This window comes from Prionailurus bengalensis, chromosome E3 (assembly GCF_016509475.1).
Source record: "Prionailurus bengalensis isolate Pbe53 chromosome E3, Fcat_Pben_1.1_paternal_pri, whole genome shotgun sequence".
Taxonomy (NCBI): Eukaryota; Metazoa; Chordata; class Mammalia; order Carnivora; family Felidae; genus Prionailurus; species Prionailurus bengalensis.
This window is the reverse complement of record NC_057357.1, coordinates 16907367-16929186: the sequence shown is the minus strand read 5'-3', so window position 1 is coordinate 16929186 and position 21820 is coordinate 16907367. Positions and strand designations below refer to the sequence as shown.

Genomic DNA, 21820 nt, shown 5'->3' with positions numbered 1-21820 from the left:
TCTGCAAACAAAACAGGTGAACATGGGAGGGGCAGGTGGGAAGAGAGAGACAAACCATAAAACAGAGTCTTAACTATAGAGAACAAACTGAGAGTTGCTGGAGGGGAGGTAGGTGGGAGGATGACGAGTGATGGGTGATGAAGGGTGATGGGTGTTAAAGAGGGCACTTGTGATGAGCACTGAGTATTCTATGTAAGTGATTAATCACTAAATCCTACATGTGAAACTAATATTACAGTGTATGTTAACTATTTGGAATTTAAAACTTGGAAGAACAAAAAGAATAGTCTTCAAATGGGTCAAAGATTTAAATATGAAAAATTAAGCCTAAAAGTATTACAAGAAAAAATGGAAGTTGTAACAGCAGACACCACAAAATAGCTAGAAGAAAAAAAAGATGGTAAGCTCCTTGACATTGGTCTTAGTGATATTTTTTGGGATCTGACTCCAGAAACAATGGCTACAAAAGCAAAAATAAACAAATGGGACTACATCAAACTAAAAGGATTCTGCACAGTGAAAGAAACCATCAACAAAATTAAAAAGGTACATATTAAGGCACTTGGGTGGCTTGGCCAGTTGAGCATCTGACCTTAGCTCAGGTCTTGATCTCACGGGTGAGTTCAAGTCCCCATCTGGCTCCCTGCTGTCAGAGCAGAGACCGTTTCAGATCCTCTGTCCCCCTGTCTCTCTGAACCTCCCCACTTGCTTTCTCTTCTCAAAAATAAATAAATATTTTTTTAAAATAAAATAAAACAAAATAAGAAGGAACCTACTGAATGGGAGAAGATATTTGCAAATAACATATCAGATAATGGGTTAATATCCAGAACATATAAAGAACTCATACAGCTCAGTAACATAAAAACAAGCAACCTGATTTTAAAAATGGACAGATGATCTGAATAGACATTTTTCCAAAGAAGACATACAGAAAGGCAATAGGCACATGAAAAGATGCTCGACATCACTAATTATCAAGGAAATGCAAACCAAAATCACAATGAGATATCACCTCACACCTGTCAGATTGACTATTATCAGAAAGACAAAAACTAACAAGTGTTGGGAAGGCTGTGGAGAAAAGGGAACCCTTGTGCACTGTTGGTGGGAATTGAAATTAGTGCAGCTACTGTGGAAAACAGTATGGAAGTTCCTCAAAAATTAAAAATAGGAGCACCTGGATGGCTCAGGCAGTTAAGTGTCCAATTCTTGATTTCAGCTCAGGTCATGATCTTGCAGTTCATGAGATCAAGCCCCACATCGAGCTATATGCTAACAGCACAGAGGCTGCTTGGGATTCTCTCTCCCTCTCTCTCTACCCCTCCCTGGTTCATGCATGTGATCTCTCCCTCCCTCTGTCCTTTCCTCCATCTCTCTCTCTCTCTCTCTCTCTCTCTCTCTCTCTCTCTCAAAATAAATAAATAAACTCTTAAAAAAATTAAAAATAGAGCTACCATACAACCCAGCAGTTCCACCTCTGGGTATCTATATGAAGAAAACAAAAACACAAAGTCAAAAAGATATATGCACCCCTATGTTCTTTGCAGCATTGTTTGTAATAACCAAGATATGGAATCAACCTAAATGTCCCATCAATGGATAAAGAAGATGTAGGGGGCTCCTGGGTGGCTCAGTCAGTTGAGCGTTAGACTCTGGCTCAGGTCATGATCTCACAGTTCATGGGTTGGACCCCTGCATCAGGCTCTGTGCTGACAGCTCAGAGCCTGGAGCCTGCTTCAGGTTCTGTGTCTCCCTCTCTCTCTGCCTCTCCCCTGCTTGCACTCTGTGTCTCCCTGTCTCTCAAAAATTAATAAACATTTTTAAAAAGATGTCGTGTGTGTGTACATGTATGTATGTATGTAGTGTGTGCACAAGGGAATACTAGTCAGCCATAAAAAAAATGCAGTCTTGCCATTTGTGACAACATAGATGGACTTCAGGAGTATTATGCTAAATGAAATGAGTCCAAGAAAGATAAATATTACATGACTTCACTTACATCTGGAATCTAAAAAACAAAACAAATGAACAAGCAAAAAAAACCCCCAAAACTCATAGATACAGAGAACAGATTGGTGGTTGCCAGAGGGGAGGGGAGTTGGGAGGTGGGCAAAAAGAGTGAAGGAGATAAAGAAATATAAGCTTTGAATTACAAAATAAGTCATGGGGATGTAACGTACAGTGGGGGGATTTTAGTCAATAATATTATATTACAAATTTGAAAGTTGCTAAGAAAGCAAAACTCATCACAAGAAAAAAAAAGTGTGGTAACTTTGTATGGTGACAGATGATAAATAGACTTAATGTGGTGATCATTTTGCAATGTATACAAATGTCAAATCATTATGTTGTATACCTGAAACTGACATAATGTATCTCAATTATACATCAATTTAAAAAATGGAAGAATTCCTTCACTGAGAAAAGGTTTTATAATTACTGGGAATCCAGAAACCATAAAAGAAAAGATTGATGGACTCAACTCCTTAAAAATACCCAAAAAGTCTGTATGATAAGAAAACTATAAGCAAAGTAAAAAGACATTGTCAAATGATGAAAAACATTTTGCCACTCAAATTAACAGTGGGCTAATTTTTGAAATATATAAAACACTTCTCTAAATCAATAAGAGATTATGAATCCAATAAAAAATGTACAAATAACATAAAAAGACAATTCACAGGAAAGAAAATTCAGGTAGATCCTAAAGAAAATGTCAAATATACTCGTAACAAGAGAAAGTTTAAATTAAAACTAGAGAAGCTTAAAATAATAAAACTAGAGAAGCTTGATATTTTATCACCAAGCTTCATATGTGCCATGAGTTTGATATTTCCACAAGCTGGTCACATAATCTCTTGGCAAAGCTTTGGGGAAACAGGCACTCTCTTACATTGCTGGTATAAGTGTGTGGCAACTTGCCTTTTCAGAAAAGTGGCCAAAACATCTCCCATCAGAAACACTTCCTTTACAGTGTGACTTTGATACTCATTGCATCAAGAGACATTGAGGTGTGTATTCCCTCCAATGACTCTGGGCAGGTCTGTGACCAGTGGAAGTAAAGCTTTGTGACTTCAAAGGCAAGTCAAAAAGCAATAAGTCTTCCACCTCATTCTCTTGGGATGCTTGCTCTAAATCCAGCTACCTTGCCATTAAGAGCACCAGACAGTCCTTGGAGAAGCCCACCTGAAGAGGAAACAACATCCTCAAAGAAGAAATCATGGGCAATGTTGTCACCTTCATAATAAGGAAAATAGGAAATATACTTAATGAACCCAATGATCTATCTAAGGAGATTTTCACGTAGAAAATTGAAATCCCTGATTGCTTTAGCTTCTGGCTACCTAAAGTAAAATGTAAAAGGAAAAATATAGGCTAAAAAAAGGTCCGTTAAATATAAAGAAACCGAGAGTTACTGGATTTGAAAATGAAACTTTCCCATTCACACCTCTCAACATGTGCACAGTTCAGCTACATTTTAGAACTACAATGAACGGCTATTTACTTGAATGGGGATACCTCCAGTGATTATTTCTGTGCCTTTCCTACCACTGTAAATTGGGGGTGGGGGGAGGAGTTCAGGATGGGACCAAATAACTACTTCTTTAGTTCACAGGTCATAGTATAGACAGAAATCATTCAAGGAACCAAACATGAGGAACTACACTCTAAGATCCTTATCTGTATGTGGACCTAATTTAGATGACAAGATCCTGGACTTCAAACTGATGCCATAATGGAATGAAACTTGGGGGCTTAGGGGAAGAAGATGGGTATATTTTGCATGTGGGAGGAATGTGAATTTTTATATTCTAGAAGATATACTGTGGCAGAGAGTATTTCCACAAATGGCATCTCTCCCATCCCACAGACTCCTCTTATAATGTGACTTGAAAACTCTTTCCATCTGAGCTTGGGTGGCTTAGTTAAGCATCCAATTCTTGATTTCAGCTCGGGTCATGATCTCACAGCTGTGAGACTGAGCCCCACATAGGGCTCTGTACGGAGTGTGGAGCCTGCTTTAGATTCTTTCTCTCCCCTCCCTCTGCCTCTCTCTCTCTCCCTCTCCAAAAAAATTAAAAAATAAAATAAAAAAGAAAGAAAGAGGAAGAAAGGAAGGAAGGAAGAAAAGAATGAAAGGAAAGAAAGAAAGAAAGAAAGAAAGAAAGAAAGAAAGAAAGAAAGAAAGAAAGAAGAAAGAAAGAGAACAAAAGAAAGAAAGAAAGAAAGAAAGAAAGAAAGAAAGAAAGAAAGAAAGAAAAACTTTCCATTAAGAGGTAAGGGTCTGTATCTTCCCCTTGGATCTGGGCAGTTTCATAGGCTTGTGACTATAGTGGAAGTGAACAATGTGACTGCTGAAGCTTGGTCATAAAAGGTGGTCCTTTTGGGAATTTTACACTCAGGATCCAACTACTATCCCATGAAGAAGTCAGAAGCACCCTGTTGAGAGACCCATGCAGAGAGAAACTGAGACCCCTGTCTGAGCACCATCTGACAGCCAACTTGTCAGCCATATGAGCAAGCCATCTTACAAGTGATTCCTACAGCCCAAAGTTGAGCCATCCCAGCTGAAACCAAATGGGACAAAGATGAGCTAATCTCGTTGAGTCTTGCCCATGTTTCAGATTTTGTAAACAAAATAAATGATTGTTCTTTTGAGCTACTAAACTTTGGAGTAGTTTGTTATGCAACAATAGATTGTTATAGCATGTAAATTGATAGAACCCTTATAAAAGATCAGTTTGACAATATATACCAGAATTACAGATTCATGTATTCTTTTACTAGATATCCTATTTTGAGAAATTGATTCTTCAGACAGACTTGTTCACAGTTGCAAAATAATATACATACAAGATAATTCATTGCAGCATTATTTATAATAGCAAGAGTAGAAAATAACTAAAGTGTTTTTAATACACTAGTTAAATAAATTGTGCAACATTCACACAAGAGAGATCCATGTAGCCATGAAAAAGAATGAGATAGATAACCATGAACTGATGTGGAGGAATTTCCAGGATAAACTGTTCAGTGAAAAAATCAAAATACAAGAGTATCTATAGTGCACTATTTTTTGTGTAAGAAAGAAGAGGAAATAAAAACATACATATATGTATATTTGCTCATTTGAGAAAAAAGGAACACCAGGTCGAAATGTAGTCTGAGATTGGTTGCCAATAGCGCTTGAATGAAAATGGATGAAAAAGAAAGAGGGAATGGCAGGGAGAGGGAGAGAGTTTGCAGGGAGGGCCTACAATCGAATACAAGCAGAAACAAATGAACTAAACTGTATTTCAAATTACTGACGTAACCACACTTAAGGAATCAGGCAGGAAAAGGAGTTAACCTTTAAACCTAAATTGTTGGACTCTACTCAGAGACTAAAAGCAAAAGCAACTGCAAATACAGAGCTCTAAGTTGTAGGTTTCTTTTGTGCAGAGGCATGAGTTAGCATGAAAAGATGATAAATAAACTCTGCCATGTTGGATTGGAATTAGAGGTATCAGTGTAATCTCATAATATATACAGCTAAGTATAGAAATGGTTATGGAATTGTATTTGTGTTCATGTATACATACATCATTATATACATACCTCTATTTCCCAGGTACAACCACTTAGAGGGCCTAAAACCAGTAACATTCCAGTAGCATTGAACACACCTAGGGTCCACATCTTGGTTTTTAAATGCCATTCTCCATTAAGAGAAAGTAGACATAACACTCCGTATTTGACCAATAGAACAGAACATGATACATGGCAGCCCTACAGATCCTTTGGTTAGAAGCAGAGCCACTCAGTGTTTGACCACTAGAAGGAACCATGGATCCTTGAAGAAATTGTTAATTCCATCCTTGGGACAAAAGCACAAAATGTACCTTGAAAGAACATTTTTCTGTCCCCAAAAAGTAAAGTGCTCAGAGAATGATAGGGAAATGTTGAAGGACACAGAGCCAGTTTGAAGGGCTCCTCCCAACTAAATTTAAGACAATCTGAGCATTAAAATAAATAGTGATAGTAAATGATTATAACTTACTGAATAAAATAAATAAATAAACCCACCTGATACAAATTAATGAATGAGAAGAGAAACCTCTTCATCACAGTAGAAAGCCAACTTATACAAAGAATGATGGGATTAGAAAAGTAAGCAACATCATAAATGTAATTCATTCAGGCAAGAAGTATCAGTGCCAAAACTAGTGGATGAAAGTTTAAGGAACAAGATATTTACATAGTCTCAAATTATCTCCCCCACAAGATACTTAAAAATTTCAGGATGAAATAGTAATTTTCTAGTATAAATTGCTGGTAGATAACCACCTTAACCAAATTATCAAAATTGCTGGTAATGGAACGAGTCAATAATGTGTACCTTCTGATAGGATTCACCGAGAATTCGGTATCCCTTCCGTACTACCTCTGCCAAAAGTGAGGAGACATTAGACAAGACCAGAGTTTTATTCTCAAAATAACTAGCTTATACTTTTCCAAATATCTATGTTATGAAATTTAAAGAAAGGCTCAGTAACTGCTGCAGAGTAAAAGAGACAAAAGATAGAAGACAAATGTAGTACATGGTCTTGAAATTTCTTTTGTTATAAAGGACATTATTAGGACATTTCATGAAATCTGAATTAGTATATAATTTAGACACAGTATTGTGTCAGTGCTAATTTCCTGATTTTGATCATTGTGCTATTGTTACATAAGAGAATCCCTTGTTTAGAGAGTAAACACTGAATTTTTTAGAGGTAAAGGGGCATCATGTCTGCAACTTACTCTTAAACGGTCCAGAAAAATTATAGAAAGAAAAAGGTAGAGGAGAGGGAGGAATTTTTTTTATTATTGCAGCTTTTCTTTAAGTCTGAAATTATGTCAAAATTTTTTAAGTTTAAAAACTATAATGAGGGACCCCTGGGTGGTTCAGTCAGTTAAGCATCCAACTCTTGATCTCAGTTCAGGTCATGATCTCACAGTTTGTGAGTTTGAGCTGCAAGTAGGGCTCTGCGCTGAAAGCATGGAGCCTGCTTGGGATTCTGTCTCTCCCTCTCTCTTTGCTCCTGCCCTGCTTATGCACCTGGTCTCGCTCTCACTCTGTCTCTCTCAAATTAAATAAATAAACTTTAAATAAAATGAAAAAAAAAACAATCTATACAATATGTTACATTTGAGGTAAAAAAAAGTGGGAGAAAATAAAAATCCATATTCATATTTGCATAAAGAATTTTGGGGAAATACACTAAAAAATTATAAATAGTGATTATCTATTGGGAGCAAGAGCTAGATAGAGAGGAAAGAAGCCTGGGAGAGAGATTTTTTTTTACTACCTTTTTATATGTTTTTGTTTATGAACTATATTAATATTAATACGTTACCTACCTAAAAATAGAATTCAAATAAGGATATTTTTTAAAAAGAATAAAATAGAAGAAACAGGTAACCAAGTGCAAAATCATTAGAAGGTATAGAAGGAAATAAAAAGTACTAAATAAAACACCCAAAAAAGAACTACAAATGCAGGTATTAAAAAATGTAGACTATAATAAATTAATAGTTTTCCTCACCCTGGTACTGCATGCAAGAAGCATGGGGAAAGTAGAATGGAAATTAGAAATAAAAGTCACAAGAGGGAAGATGTTTGTAGAAGCAGAAAACACATCTTTGTGGTATGATGAAAAGAACATACTCTTAGAATAAGATTGAAGATAAAATCCAGTTCCTGCTATTTACTAGCTGTATGTCCTTGGATAAATTATTTAATTTCTTCCAGCTTTGGTGACTCATCTCTAAATTGTCTATGTCACTTAATTGAAATATATTTTAGAAGGATATGTTATCAAAGCATGAAAATTAATATAAGTAAAATGCCAGAACTGTATTTAAATATCGACTATTACCTTATGGGGGAAAGGACTTACTTGTAACACTACACTCATTCTGATGGGTTGAGGAGTTATTATACCCATGAAATGGGTGGTATTTGGTGGGGGTGGGAGACGGTTAGGTAGCAAGGGAAGAGGGGGAGGTATATATATTGTTTGTATGTGCCTGTGTTTGTATGGTGTGTCCCTTAAAGCAAAAGGATTGTTAAAAAGCACTGACAGTGGAGGAAATTTAGAAGTCACCCTTTTTTATTTGAATTTCCTACCTGTAACAAGGTAGTTTCTTTTTCTGATCCCCACATGCACCATGTGTCTTCTATTCTCAACCTGTTTGCCCTTGCTGCTTTTTTTTTTCCAACCCACTGGAATACTTTCTCTTAATTCTGTCTGAAATTTAAAAATCTGTTAAGGATCTGTTGAGAATACTCAAAATCCACCAACTTGACACCTCCTTACACCTCAGTATTTCTACTGATCCTGGATTCTTTCATTTCTGAAATCTTACAGCATGAATTTCCTTTAGTTTTTCAATTGTTTAGGTGAGGAGAGTCTTTCCCTTGCAACAAACTGTAAAAAACTTAAAAGCAAACCTTATTTCATGCATGTCTTTATGTCTGTCTTAAAAGATGATAGGTAGTAATTGTTGTTTTAAAATTTTTGACCTAAATTACTCAAGAGAGAGCCTTGAAGACTGGCAGCTCAACAGTTCAGACATCCTAACCTTTGCCACTGCCACTGTTGCACCTTTGCCCTTTCCCCAAAGGACCCCTGTAAAAAGCAGTGTCTGGCTAAGCAGGGTGTTCTTGATATTTCAGGAATCACTGACGTTCCAGGATGTGGCTGTGGACTTCACACGAGAGGAGTGGGACCAGCTCTACCCTGCTCAGAAGAATCTTTACCGAGATGTGATGCTGGAGAACTACAGGAATCTGGTCGCACTGGGTAAGGATGTTGCCCCTGTAAAACTAGAAACCATTCTAAAGGGGTTTGTTTCCTTAAGTAGTGAAAATTTCCAAAGCTTTTGTGAATATAGTTCAGGCCAGGACAGAATGCTAATCAATGCTTGGAGACAGAGGACCTTTGTTTCCTGCTGTTTCTCCTCAGGTAAAAGGTCTTGACTTTGTTGAGTTTGACATGAGTAAGCTTTATTTTGCTGCCTCTGAAGTTTCCCCTTTCCAAATCCAGAGGCTCTAAAGACTAAAAAAGTTGGAAATGAGTTCTGAGAGACAGTTTTGTTCCCAGTATAAACTTCTATGGCATACGTTTTTCCCATGAATAGGGCATCAACTTTATAAGCCAGAGGTGATCTCTCAGTTGGAGCAGGAGGAGCAATGGATGATGGAAAGAGGCAGCTCAGGGGACATTCGTGCAGGTGAGGAGCAAGCATTTGGGTATTTGCTGCTCAGTAAAGAGAAGCAGTCACTTTTGAAATATTCAACTGAGTGTGCTCCAAATCTCTGCCTCTGGGATTTAAAGAATACTGAGGACTTTTTAAATTCAGTTTATGTTTGACTTTTTTCCAAAGTGGAAATGGCTCTTTTTTTCCGATTAAACAGATAATATATACTTACTATTTAAAAATTTACACAACACAAAAGTTACTTTCAAGGTATTAATTTTAACATTCATAAATACCTTGGTGTTGTAAATCTCCACATAACATTTTCTGGTCTTTATTCATACATCCTCTCTCAGTATTCTTTAAATCTTTCTTTTCCATGTCAAAGATCCTCTGCCATTTTTACCTACTTTTCATTCTTTTTCCTTTTATTATCAAACTCTTTAAATTTGCCTAAAACCCATAACCTGAATTTTAATTCTTTAGATTATCTGTATGATATGACGCCTGTCCTACCTGTGCTACTAAAATTGTTTACTTGGAGATTACCACTAACTTCCTATCAGTCAAATCCAGTGACAAAAAAAAAAAACAAAAAACCAATGGTTATTGTCTCCTATGACTTTGTTGCATTCACTTTACTTTCTTGAAATTTTCTTCCACCCTGGCTTGTGATACACACAATTCTTGTCTCTTGTAGTCTCAGTCTTGTATCTCTACCTGCTTCTTTCACTACCTTCTGTCCCTTTTCATTCTTCTAAAGGTATGTATTCCTACAGACGTGGTGCTCAACTCTGCAGTACATCACTTTAAAATAGCCCTTCTGTGTCCTTTTCCCATGTCTATATTTCTAGCCTCAGTATTTCACCCACATTCTCTTCCCAGATTTCAGATTATATTTTTGTTTATGAATGCATGCCATTATTTTAATTATTTCAAAACCTGGATTTGTTGACTTTATACTCTCTCTTTAAAGTATCTCTTTATTTTTATTCAATATATGAAGTTTATTGTCAAACTGGTTTCCATACAACACCCAGTGCTCATCCCAAAAGGTGCCCTCCTCAATACCCACCACCAACCCTCCCCTCCCTCCCACCCCCCATCAACCCTCAGTTTGTTCTGTTTTTAAGAGTGTCTTATGCTTTGGCTCTCTCCCACTCTAACCTCCTTTTTTTTTTTTCTTCCCCTCCCCCATGGGTTTCTGTTAAGTTTCTCAGGATCCACATAAGAGTGAAACCATATGGTATCTGTCTTTCTCTGTATGGCTTATTTCACTTAGCAGAACACTCTCCGGTTGCATCCATGTTGCTACAAAGGGCCATATTTCATTCTTTCTCATTGCCACATAGTAGTCCATTGTGTATATAAACCACAATTTCTTTATCCATTCATCAGTTGATGGACTCTTTAAATGAGAGGCTTCTTAACCAAAAAACCCCAAAAGCTTAGCTCTCTATTGTTGGCATACCACCTACAGTGTTCTGCCCAGTTATATTAGCAAGTAGTTGTATGTTAAACGTATGCCAGACACTGAGTTAGGTATTTTCCACTCTGGTTTATTAAGTCAAGTTAACCTACCCCGTCTGTGTCTAGTGTCCACCCTGATTCTTTGCTCTGGCACCTGGTTTTCCCATTTAGACTTGGTTTTCTGTCATTCAGTCTTCAGCTTATTTTTCAGGGTGGCTTTGACTTGGCTGTCCTTCTTGCTTTTAGTTCTCCAGGTCATGTTAGGTAGGAATCCTTGTTCCTGTTTTAGTCTCATTGAACCTGGATTTTGGTCTGACCAGTGCTGCCATTCCATAAGTAGAGGCTAATAATTAAAACATTTTTTTCAGGAACCCTAACACTTTCTCTGACAACAGTAGGTGATGTTATTTCTATGAATTTCCACACTTTGAAACTTGGGAAGTAGGAAACTAAAGGAAGAAAATGAAAACTCCCTTCCCAGGTGAATTGCCAGCATAGGAACTTACAGCAGAAGGCAAAGCTATTCTTTCCCTCAGGTACATATTTTTCCCCACAGACATATCCATTTGTAAGATCCACACTCTTTCCCATTATGTCCCTATCCACAGACCCCCAGCTAGAGAAAATAATTGCTAACTTAGGAAAATTTCCAGAAATTATTATGTGGATGCCTAAGGCTCTTGGTTCACAGATCGGCTTGAACAAGTGATTTCCTCATATCCTCCTTGTCAGGAATCAGCAGCCTGGCAGTCTCCTCCAAGAAGACAGATTGCATTTTTGCATTATCCTGTAAGACACTGAGACACAGTGACTGGTTCCTCTGATGAGGATGTGGCAAAACATTTCCATTGATGAACTGATCTAATTCTGGCTTGCCCTCTGGGTTACTGCTTACCTTTTTGGCATCTGCTGATGCCTATTTATCTAGAAATCTCTTCCAGATGAAGATGAGACCTGGAAAATGTCCAGTGGACTTAGAAACAAAGAAGTTAATAACTATATTAATAAGAGTGATTATATAAGAATGATCAGTTAGTACATTTTGAGTGAACAGGAAGTAAACAGGTAGAGCTGGGTATGCAGTACTCTTATAAGAAGCTAGAATAATAAAGGGAGACAATAGAAAGCATATGCTAGAATAGAAGCTAGTGTCCAAAGAGGATTGTTCCAAGCAGGAATGGTTTTAGCTTGTTTGTAATGCTGAAGGGGAGGAGTTAATAGAGGGGGTAATTAGAAAATAGATACAAATTATGAAGCAAGGTTCTAGAAGAGATGGGAGTGGGATTGGAAAGAAGGAGGTGAGGGTGATTTTTTATGTAAATAATTTTGTTGAAGAAAGATTTGGGAGAGTTCACAATGGTTATTTCTATTTTCTCGGCAAAGTAGGAGGCAAGGTTGTCTTTTGAATATAAAGGAATCGGGGAAGGATAAGTACAGAACTTGAGGAGCACTTGCTTTAGCTTATTAAGGTCAGCAGAAACTGACCAAAAATGAATCAAGAGATTACCAAGCAGCTTTGAGGGTCCAGATGAGATTTTGCCCTATGCATTTGTGGTTTCCAGTAACTATGCATATATTTGCCATTTCTCCCATTCTACTTGGCACTAGAAAGGCTTTTTTTTATTTTTTTAACGTTTTATTTATTTTTGAGACAGGGAGAGACAGAGCATGAACAGGGGAGGGTCAGAGAGAGGGAGACACAGAATCTGAAACAGTCTCCAGGCTCTGAGCTGTCAGCACAGAGCCCGATGCGGGGCTCGAACTCAGGGACCGAGAGATCATGACCAGAGCCAAAGTCGGCCGCTTAACCAACTGAGCCACCCAGGCGCCCCTGGAAAGGCTTTGTAGAGCCCAGGCTGAGAGCCTGTCAGACTGGTGGAACTGAAGGAGGAAAACTGAAAGAGAGTTTGTTAATTCAGGTGAATTGACATAGAGTCCAAAAAGCGACAAAAAGTAAAGTAAGGCCTGAAGAGGACTGGAAACTAGAAAACAACAGACAAGTCAAAGCAGCAGAGGTCTTGATGAGATTAGAAAGCAGGTGGAGAGTGAATAAGGCCATAGTCTACTCACTGAGCCAGAGAGTGTGACAATGAATTCGAGATTTCTTGTATGGATCAAAGTTCAGATATAACTGTATAGCCAGGTAAATAATTATTGAAATGAGATGAAGGTAAAAGCACAAACAACTACCAGTTATAAAATAAGATGGAAGAGAAGAGCCCAATTAATAGTAACTAAAAAGATAAAACACATAGAAATAAACTTTTAACAAGAAATGTGCAACACCTGCATGAGGAGAACTTTAAAACACTGACAGACACAAAAATAAACTTGAATAAATAGACATACCAAGATGTCAGTGTTCCTAATACACATGTAATGTCATCCCATAAAAAGTGCCTTCAAGATTTTGGGGGAATCTTAGATAAGCTCATTCTAAAGTTCATATTGAAAAACCAAAACACAAAAATAATCTGGAAAACTCTGAAAGGAAAACAATGAGGGGTTATCTCAACTAGATAATATATAGCAAAAGTTTATTAAGCAAAACAAGGCAACCAACTGAACAGAATAGAAAATCCAGAAATAGACCTAGATGTATGCAGGGGTTTAGTATCTGTTAAAGGCATTATTTCAAATTAGTAGGGAAAAGGTACACATCTTAGTAAAATGATATTGAGATAACTGGTATTTAAGAGGTAGACCTTTTTTTTTTTTTTTTTTTTGAGTATAATTGACACACAATGTTACATTAGTTTCAGGAGCACAGCTTAGTGAATCATCTTTATGCTGTGCTTACCACAATTGTAACTATAAAAGGTAGACCTTTTAATGAATATTGAGTAGTCATCTGGAAAAAGATAAAGTTGGATCCATAGCTTACCCCTTAAACTAAGATACTCCAAAAGAATCAGAGACGTTAAATGTAAAACATGAAACCATAAGAGCATGGAAGAAAACATAGGAGAAATCTTTTATAACCTTGAAATGGGGAAGTCATTTCTGACTATGATTCAAAATCTAGAAGCCATAAAAGAAAAGATTTATACTTTCAACAGACACAAATCCCCAAATTCTGCATGGTATAGAATAATAAGCAAAGTGAAAAGGTAAATGGCGATGGTTGGGGTGGGGGGGAATATTTGCAACTTATATCAAAAGGGCTAAGCTCCCATTAACAAAAGGCTCCTGGGGTGCCTGAGTGACTCGGCTGGGTGTCTAACTCTTAGTTTCGGATCAGGTCATGATCTCATGGTTCACGGGTTCCAGCCCTGCATCAGGCTCTGCACTATCAGTGCAGAGCCTGCTTGGGATTATCTCTCTCCCCTCCCTCAATCACGCTCTCTCTCTCACTCTCTCAAAATAATCTAATCTAGCCTAATTTTAAAAAGGCTCCTCTAAATCAATAAGAGGCCAACAGCCCAATAGAAATATACACATGTGAACAGTTCTTAGGTAAAGGAGTACAAATATGTTTAATGTAAGAAAAAATGTTCAGTCGCACTCATGATAAGAGAAGCACAAATTGAAACTACACCAGATGACTTTTTCTCACCTGTCAGGTTAGCAAAAGCCCAAAAATTTGTCTGCATACACTGTTGATAAGCCTGTAGGAAAGAAAGCACTCTCATACATTGCTAGTATAAGATGAACCACCAGTCAACACAGGATGTCATAGATTAATCAAGGGGGTCTCCCTTTCCAGACAACCCTGTTTGGTATTGTAGACTCTTTGGATGAACGAACATTGTCTAGAATCATATGTTTGTGTAAACAGTTTTATGGGAACACAGCCACACTCCCTCTATCACTCATATATTGTCTGTGGCTGCTTGCACACTATAACAGCAGAGTTGAGTAAACAGTAAAGCCCATATGACCCACAAAACCTTAAATATTCACGAGATGACCCTTTATAGAAAAAGTTTACAACCTCTCCTAAACCAATCATTTTTAATTATTTATAACCACCACTATCATCAAGAAATACATTTTTATTGCAACTCATAAGATCAGTATAATCTATAAAATTGAGACAAAAATTTTACCAAACACCGTTTATCTTTATTGCTATGTCAGATGAACTCTGATAGTTTCTCATCTTTTTTAGGCTATTTTGTTTCAGGTTTTTTTTTCTTTTTAAAATTAAGACTTTATTTTTTATTTTTATTTTTTTGAAGTATTTTTTATATTAAATATAATTTACTATCAAATTGGTTTCCATACAACACCCAGTGCACATCTCAACAGGTGCCCTCCTCAATACCCATCACCCACTTTCCCCTCTCCCCCACCTGCCATCAACCCTCAGTTTGTTCTCAATATTTAAGAGTCTCTTATGGTTTTCCCCCCTCCCTCTCTATAACTGTTGTTTCAGTTTTTAATTTATTGTTCTACCCAATAAATTAATATCATAACTCACTATAGATCAGGACATGTTTTTTAATTAACAAAAGGGAACTGGAAATACTACAGTGCCTTGCACATAGAAAGGGCAAACTTTTCAAAATTTGTTTTTCTCCCTCCCTTTCTCCCTAATTCTTTCCCTTTCTCTCCCTCCCTCTCTCTGTTCCTCTTTCCCTTCTTGTTTCCTTCCTTCCTAATTCTAAATAATTCAGTTCAAAAGGCATTGGATGAGGCTAAACATCAGGGTAAGTTGTTTACTTGATGAGATATACAGCAGTCCAGAAGGCCCTTCAAGATGTTGTTCAAGTTGCCCAGTGACATCACAACATGCTTAAACTGACCATGGTCACATCTAGAGGGTATCCCTTCCTGGATACAAAGGAGATCAGAGGTCTAGGTATCCTAGAAATCTAATTTTATCAGCAGGTCATAACCCCAAGAGTTGATCCAGGAAAGATGGAGTCAATGAAGACAAACAGTAACCACTTGAGACTACAGCAAATCCCCTGCTTTTCTTCATGTAGAGCCCTTAGGTTCCTGCAAGAATAATGAAGGCCTGATGAACCCCTGCAATAAGCTAGAGAGGCTTAGTCTGTAGCCATGACCAAGATATTACACTTGCTTAGTTTAGGACTTGGGCATAAAATAGATTGCATGTCATTCTCACAGCGTAGGCAGGCAAAGCTCTTCTGCTTCCATGTCTGAAAACACTTTCTTTCCAGGTAACACTTTTTCTGTAATCTCAGACAGCAGAGGATCAGGCAGTGTAAGAGGGGAGTAGGCAAAAGTACAAAGTAGGACTTGGGAGCTTCAGTTAATGATTGGGTTCCTAGTCAGGTAAGGCCAAACCAGGAAGAAAGTACACAGTGAATAATGAATGAACAGCATCTCTGCATGCTGTCTTATACATGGCTTGATAAAAGTGTTCATCCTTATCAGAGCCCACCCTCCTTTTAAGGAAAGTTGCAGTCATGTCCGCTAACATGGGGCCTTAGGTTAGGTGAGGAGCTAGAGCAAATGGACTAGAGTTTGTTCTTCACAAATGCTTTGAAACTCAAAGTGATCATTGTCTCATTTTGTAGTCTAGATTCTGTTCCCTGGCATCCCACTGGGATGTAGATAGGCAGCCTTGTGATTGCAGATCTGATGTGCCTTGAAGATATTCAGAGTGGGGGAGCAGTGTTTATATAGCCCATGCATAGTCACTCCTTCTGTTATCAGTAGATGAAAAGTCTGTCCACCAGCAGCAGTTTTCCCTTTTCCCTCACAGAGGCATAGAAAGAAGGCAGTCAACAAAAATGGCCATGAATATGTTGATCAAGCCACCATGTTTCCAGGAATAAACAAAAGTTTCAGAAGCTAGGCCATAGGGAATGAAGGCCCTGAACTCTACTCCTAGGCAGAAAATGTGTCTTCAAAGTTCTAGCCAGTTATTCTAAACATTTTAGAGCCAAAGTCCCTAGGTAAGACAAAAGCATTTGGGCTGAAAATAAAATCCGATTGGTAATCTGGTTGAAATGGTCAGTGGGTTTAAAGTGAATCTTCTAAATCACTATTTTTTTCCACATACAATTTTAGACCAGAGTCGGTTCTGTTTGTGTATCTTTTTGTATATCTTTAAGCAAACTGATCGGGTTTTTACAATTTTCTTTTTTTCTTTATAAAATATATGTTTCATGTTCAGCCAACTAGTCTTGCCATGCTGTTTGTGATAACAGTATGTCCAAGGTAACCTAAATGTGATTGATTAAAAATACTTTGACATATCCAGAAAATTGGATATTTTAAAACCTTTAAAAATAATATGGAAATGTATTTGTTGACATGTAAATGTGTTCATGATATGCAGTAATGTAAAAAAAACAAAATACAAAACAGTATTATGATGTAATTCCAGTTTATTTTCCCACGACAGTTGTTGACATTATTATTAATGGAGCCCCCTTTTACTCTCAAGTGTCCTAATTAGGATGATAATTGTATGTGCCAGCTTCAAGGGCAACACTCCTTCAGCTTTTATATATACATTCCCTATGGTTGGAAGACCAAGACTAGTGAGTGACTCACATTTGAGAAACCTAAAGCAGTCTAAGGCCCAAGAACAGCTAACTAATGAAATGGCTTTTGTAGGTGAGCCAGAAAAACTGTTGAGTTAGGATCTGTCTGTACTATCCAAGTTTGTTAGAACAAGGTATCGTGAGTGTTATGAGTCAGGCAACATGATCTTGGATCTTGTCCAGTAGGATTCACGCTGTAGAGCTGGTCTGAAGGGACTATCCAAACTAGAGCTTTATCTGTCTAGATCATGGAAATGAGAGGAGAGGTCCAGCTAAAACCTCCCAAGAATCATAAAAGTTCCCAAAGTGAGTCCTATTTAGCTTTCTGCAAGCTGAGAATGTGAAGCCACTCAATTATACAAAAATTGGCCTTTCTCTTAATCCCTCCCTCCACATGACTCCTACCCTCCAACTCTTGTTAGAAGGGAACTAAACAACACTTAGTAAGTGAAGGAAGAATTGGCCAGGGAAATAGTTAAGTGGGGAAAGAAATGAGAGAGTAGTCAGGGAAAAATCTAGCAGGAAGAAAGTAGGGCAGGGGAAGAGGCAGGCAGTGGGAGGAAAGGAAGAATATGACTCTATAACAGCCCAGGGGAAGAGAAAGGGATTAATTTTGGAACTTTGATTATTAAACACATGATTATTTTTAATTATTGAATAGAGACTGTGTTTGAATGTAACACAGGAGTATCTGTTATCTAAGAATGAGGGGAGAAGCCATGGAACCTCCCCAAATCTTCATCTGGAAGCAGAATAAGAATACCCCCACTAAATTAAGTTCAAAGAAGTGGTAGGAGGCTGAAATGAAATTTTGTTTGTATCACAATTCATATGACTTACATTTATATTTGTATGAACATAGGGAAAAAATCTGGCAAGACAGCCTCCAACAGCTCCAAACAGCTGCCTCTACAGATTGGAATTCTTACTTTATGCATTTCTACATTATTTGAATACGTTACTAAAAGCAAGTATTCATTTTATCATTTTAAACAAAAAATTAAAATAGGAAGAAATACATACTTTTTCAATAAACAGGTAGCTGACACTACATAAGGATAATCCACAGATGAGATTTATAAGGTCTGGATCTGTCTTCTTCCAGTAGTCTTTCTTCTGATACCTCCTACCTCTGAGCACAGATCTTTCTCTGATATTTCTTACTCTCCTTTCCATTTCCTTTCAACCGTGGATACTCCTGGATGATCTTTTCTTATGATTACCACATATGTTTTAAAATTTCCCCCTGCTCACTGCTTTTTGTGATCCTTTTATAGTCTTCCCCCTTGTTACATGGCCATATTTTAAAACTTACGCCACATATGCTTTGTTCACATTACTTTAAGTATCACTTGGCAATTCATTGTGCAACAATTTCTTTTTCAAAACAGAGAAGATGGCAAAGTATTTGTATGTTCTGAATTTCTTTTAGGTGGAGAGAATAGACCTGATATCAGAAAATCAATTCCAAACCAGAATATTTCTGATGAAAATCAAAACCATGACATGATAATGGAGAGACTAACAGGAGACAGTTTCTGGTACTCCATCTTAGGAGGACTCTGGGATTTTGATTACCAATTAGAGTTTAACCAAGAAAATCAGCAGAGACATTTAGCACAAGTATCTTTCACCCACAAAAAGATCACACAGGAGAGAAGCCTTGACTGTAATAGATTTGGAGAAAACTATAATGTAAACTCAAACCTTATTATGCATCAGAGAATTCCTTCAATTAAAATACCCCTTAATTCTGACACACAAGGAAATAGCATCAAACATAATTCAGACTTGATTTACTATCAGGGAGACTATGTAAGAAAGAATCCTTATGAATATAATGAATGTGGAAAAATCTTCAATCAACATATTCTTCTTACTAATCATATTCATACTGAAGAGAAACCCAGTGAATGTGGGAAAGCCTTCAGCCACAACTCATCTCTTACTCAACCTCAGATAGTCCTTACAGGAGAGAAGCCCTATAAGTGTGATGAATGTGGGAAAAGATTCAGCCAGAGGATTCATCTTATTCAACATCAGCGAATTCACACAGGAGAAAAACCTTTTATATGCAATGAATGTGGGAAAGCCTTCCGTCAACATTCATCCTTTACTCAACATCTGAGAATTCATACTGGAGAGAAGCCCTACAAATGTAATCAATGTGGTAAAGCCTTTAGCCGTATCACATCCCTTACTGAACATCATAGACTTCATACCGGAGAGAAACCTTATGAATGTAGTTTTTGTGGGAAAGCCTTCAGCCAGAGGACACATCTTAATCAGCATGAGAGAACTCATACAGGAGAGAAACCCTATAAATGTAATGAATGTGAGAAAGCCTTCAGCCAGAGTGCACATCTTAATCAACATATGAAGATCCATACTCGGGAGAAATTGTGTGAATATAATAAATGTGAGAAAACCTTAAGTTCCAGTCCTTCTCTTACCCAGCAGCATATAACTCACAGGGGGGAAATCATATGAATATATAAATATAGGAAAACTTTTGGTCAGATCTTTTCATCCCCTTGAATATAAAATTATTCATAGAGAAGAAAAAATTTATAAATAAACTTAAAAAAATTTTTTTTCAACGTTTATTTATTTTTGGGACAGAGAGAGACAGAGCATGAACGGGGGAGGGGCAGAGAGAGAGGGAGACACAGAATCGGAAACAGGCTCCAGGCTCCGAGCCATCAGCCCAGAGCCCGACGCGGGGCTCGAACTCCCGGACCGCGAGATCGTGACCTGGCTGAAGTCGGACGCTTAACCGACTGCGCCACCCAGGCGCCCCTATAAATAAACTTTTAATGCATAGAAACCAAATAAATTTAGATCTTAAATTAGCATATTCCCAGGAGAGATTATAAATAGTGAAAATAATTTATTTTATAAATAAGGTAATATTGAGTCATGTTCCAAATATGATATAAAACTTTTTTTAATGATCAGAAATCTTATAGGCAATAATCTGAAATTATTCTCCTGTAACTTTTATGATATAAAGTTTTTAAAGTATGTAAACATTGATTACTTAAAGCAGTGATGTAGTATAACCAGTCACATAAACTTGAAATAAACATAAAAGCAATATTTCTCAAACCAGCCATTTGTTTCCTTTACAGTTTTTACCATATTCAATGTTTACTTAATATTTTTCCTTAAAGGGATTCAGAATTTTTAGCATTGCCTAGGAAATATTATTTGCAGAAATTGAGTTTTATATGCCAATTATATTTGTTCTAAAATAAATAAACATATTTATTTATCAAAATACATATATAACTTTGAAATTAAAAATATCCGCTTGATATACTACCTAAATCTTCTGTACCTTTATTTGAAAAACAATGTGACAGGATATTGGCAGTGTTTGTTTTCATTTCAGCAACTTTTGCGTTTTCGTCAAACAACTTATAGGATCATTTTAAGAAGCATGTTGGAGGAGACTAAGGGTCATAGTGATGAACTTTGAAAATGATTCAGAGAAGTCTACTTTTCTATCCTGTTGTTCTAGTTTTAAAATTCCCTCTAGCAAACATAGACTTTTTTAATTAAAATGGATTTTTTTGTGTGTTTGAATACAGAGTTTTTTGTTGTTGTTTTGTTTTGTTTTTATATAATGACCAGGGGCTAAGAATCCCTACACTTCCCTACACAACTGTGAAAGACAAGAAGTAGAAGACTATACCAGATGTTGAGCTGTGGTGCCATGATGAAGCTGAGAACCAGGGAAGAGCCTTACTGGCTTATATAAATAACTAAGGAGGTACTAATAAATTGGCCTAAAAATTCATTTTATTTATATAAATTTATTTATGTAACACCTTTTTCCAAAAAGAATTTAAAGTAGTTAAATTTTTTTTATGAATACAGTCCTGTGTAACAGATAATCACATTTTGATGTTAAAAAGCATTATAAATGTAAACTGTCATAAGCCACAAATAAATACATTTTGGGGGCTGCTTCAGTTTCTTGGTTTTCTGTTTTTCTCTTTCCTCAGGCATGGCTTGAAGAAGCCATGAGGCTAAGGTAGAAATGTATTTCCCCTTTGCTTCCTCACCTTTTTTCTTCTAACGTAGCTCCCATCTCAAGACTTCTCTTTTTTTTCCCTCTGAAGGACTAGATTTTATAAAGTTCTTGAGTCAAAGCTGAAATGATTTAAAGACATTTAAAAATTAAAACACTAAAAGAAAGTAATAAAATGAACTCATTTCATCAGAGAAGTTAAACTTTTCAAAGTACATTTACGTCCTGTGCATCAGCAGTGTGCAACAGTTAATAAAACCATGAGTTACTATGGTCAAGGAGAATTTTTAATAACATTTTGTGCTCAGATGTCTGTGTAGTAGAGATCCATTTTCAGGGTAGTTCCAAAATGAACTACATTTAACATTCATTTGCCGTAAGTAGGGCACTCAGATTTCAGGAAAAGAGTGAGCCAAAGTGAAATCTCAGACAGTAGAGGTATGTATTAGAAGAAGTAATGGCTAATTACAATTGATAAATGCTTTGATCAAAGTTTAATTTTGCAGTCGGGAAAAAAAATAAAAAGATGTATCCACAAAGAGTGTTAAAAGCTACAGTATAAGGCAGTGTATCCAACAGGTGAATTGAGAACAATGGAATTTTCAGAAGAGATTCAGTA

The 21820-nt window shown here is 36.9% G+C and overlaps 1 protein-coding gene across 2 annotated transcripts in view; it reads left to right on the top strand.

Moving 5' to 3' along the window:
* ZNF713 (zinc finger protein 713) overlaps positions 1-19739 on the top strand; it is a 44637-nt gene extending 24898 nt beyond the window's left edge. Inside the window, exons 3-5 of one of the 2 annotated variants that reach the window (XM_043559933.1) lie at positions 8708-8834; positions 9172-9264; positions 18598-19739. In XM_043559933.1, coding sequence (XP_043415868.1) covers positions 8708-8834; positions 9172-9264; positions 18598-19655 — 1278 coding nt within the window. In that variant the 3' untranslated portion in view covers positions 19656-19739. The remainder of the gene's footprint in view (positions 1-8707; positions 8835-9171; positions 9265-18597) is intronic. The other variant, XM_043559934.1, reaches the window with a different exon arrangement.
* The last annotated feature ends 2081 nt before the right edge of the window (positions 19740-21820 follow it).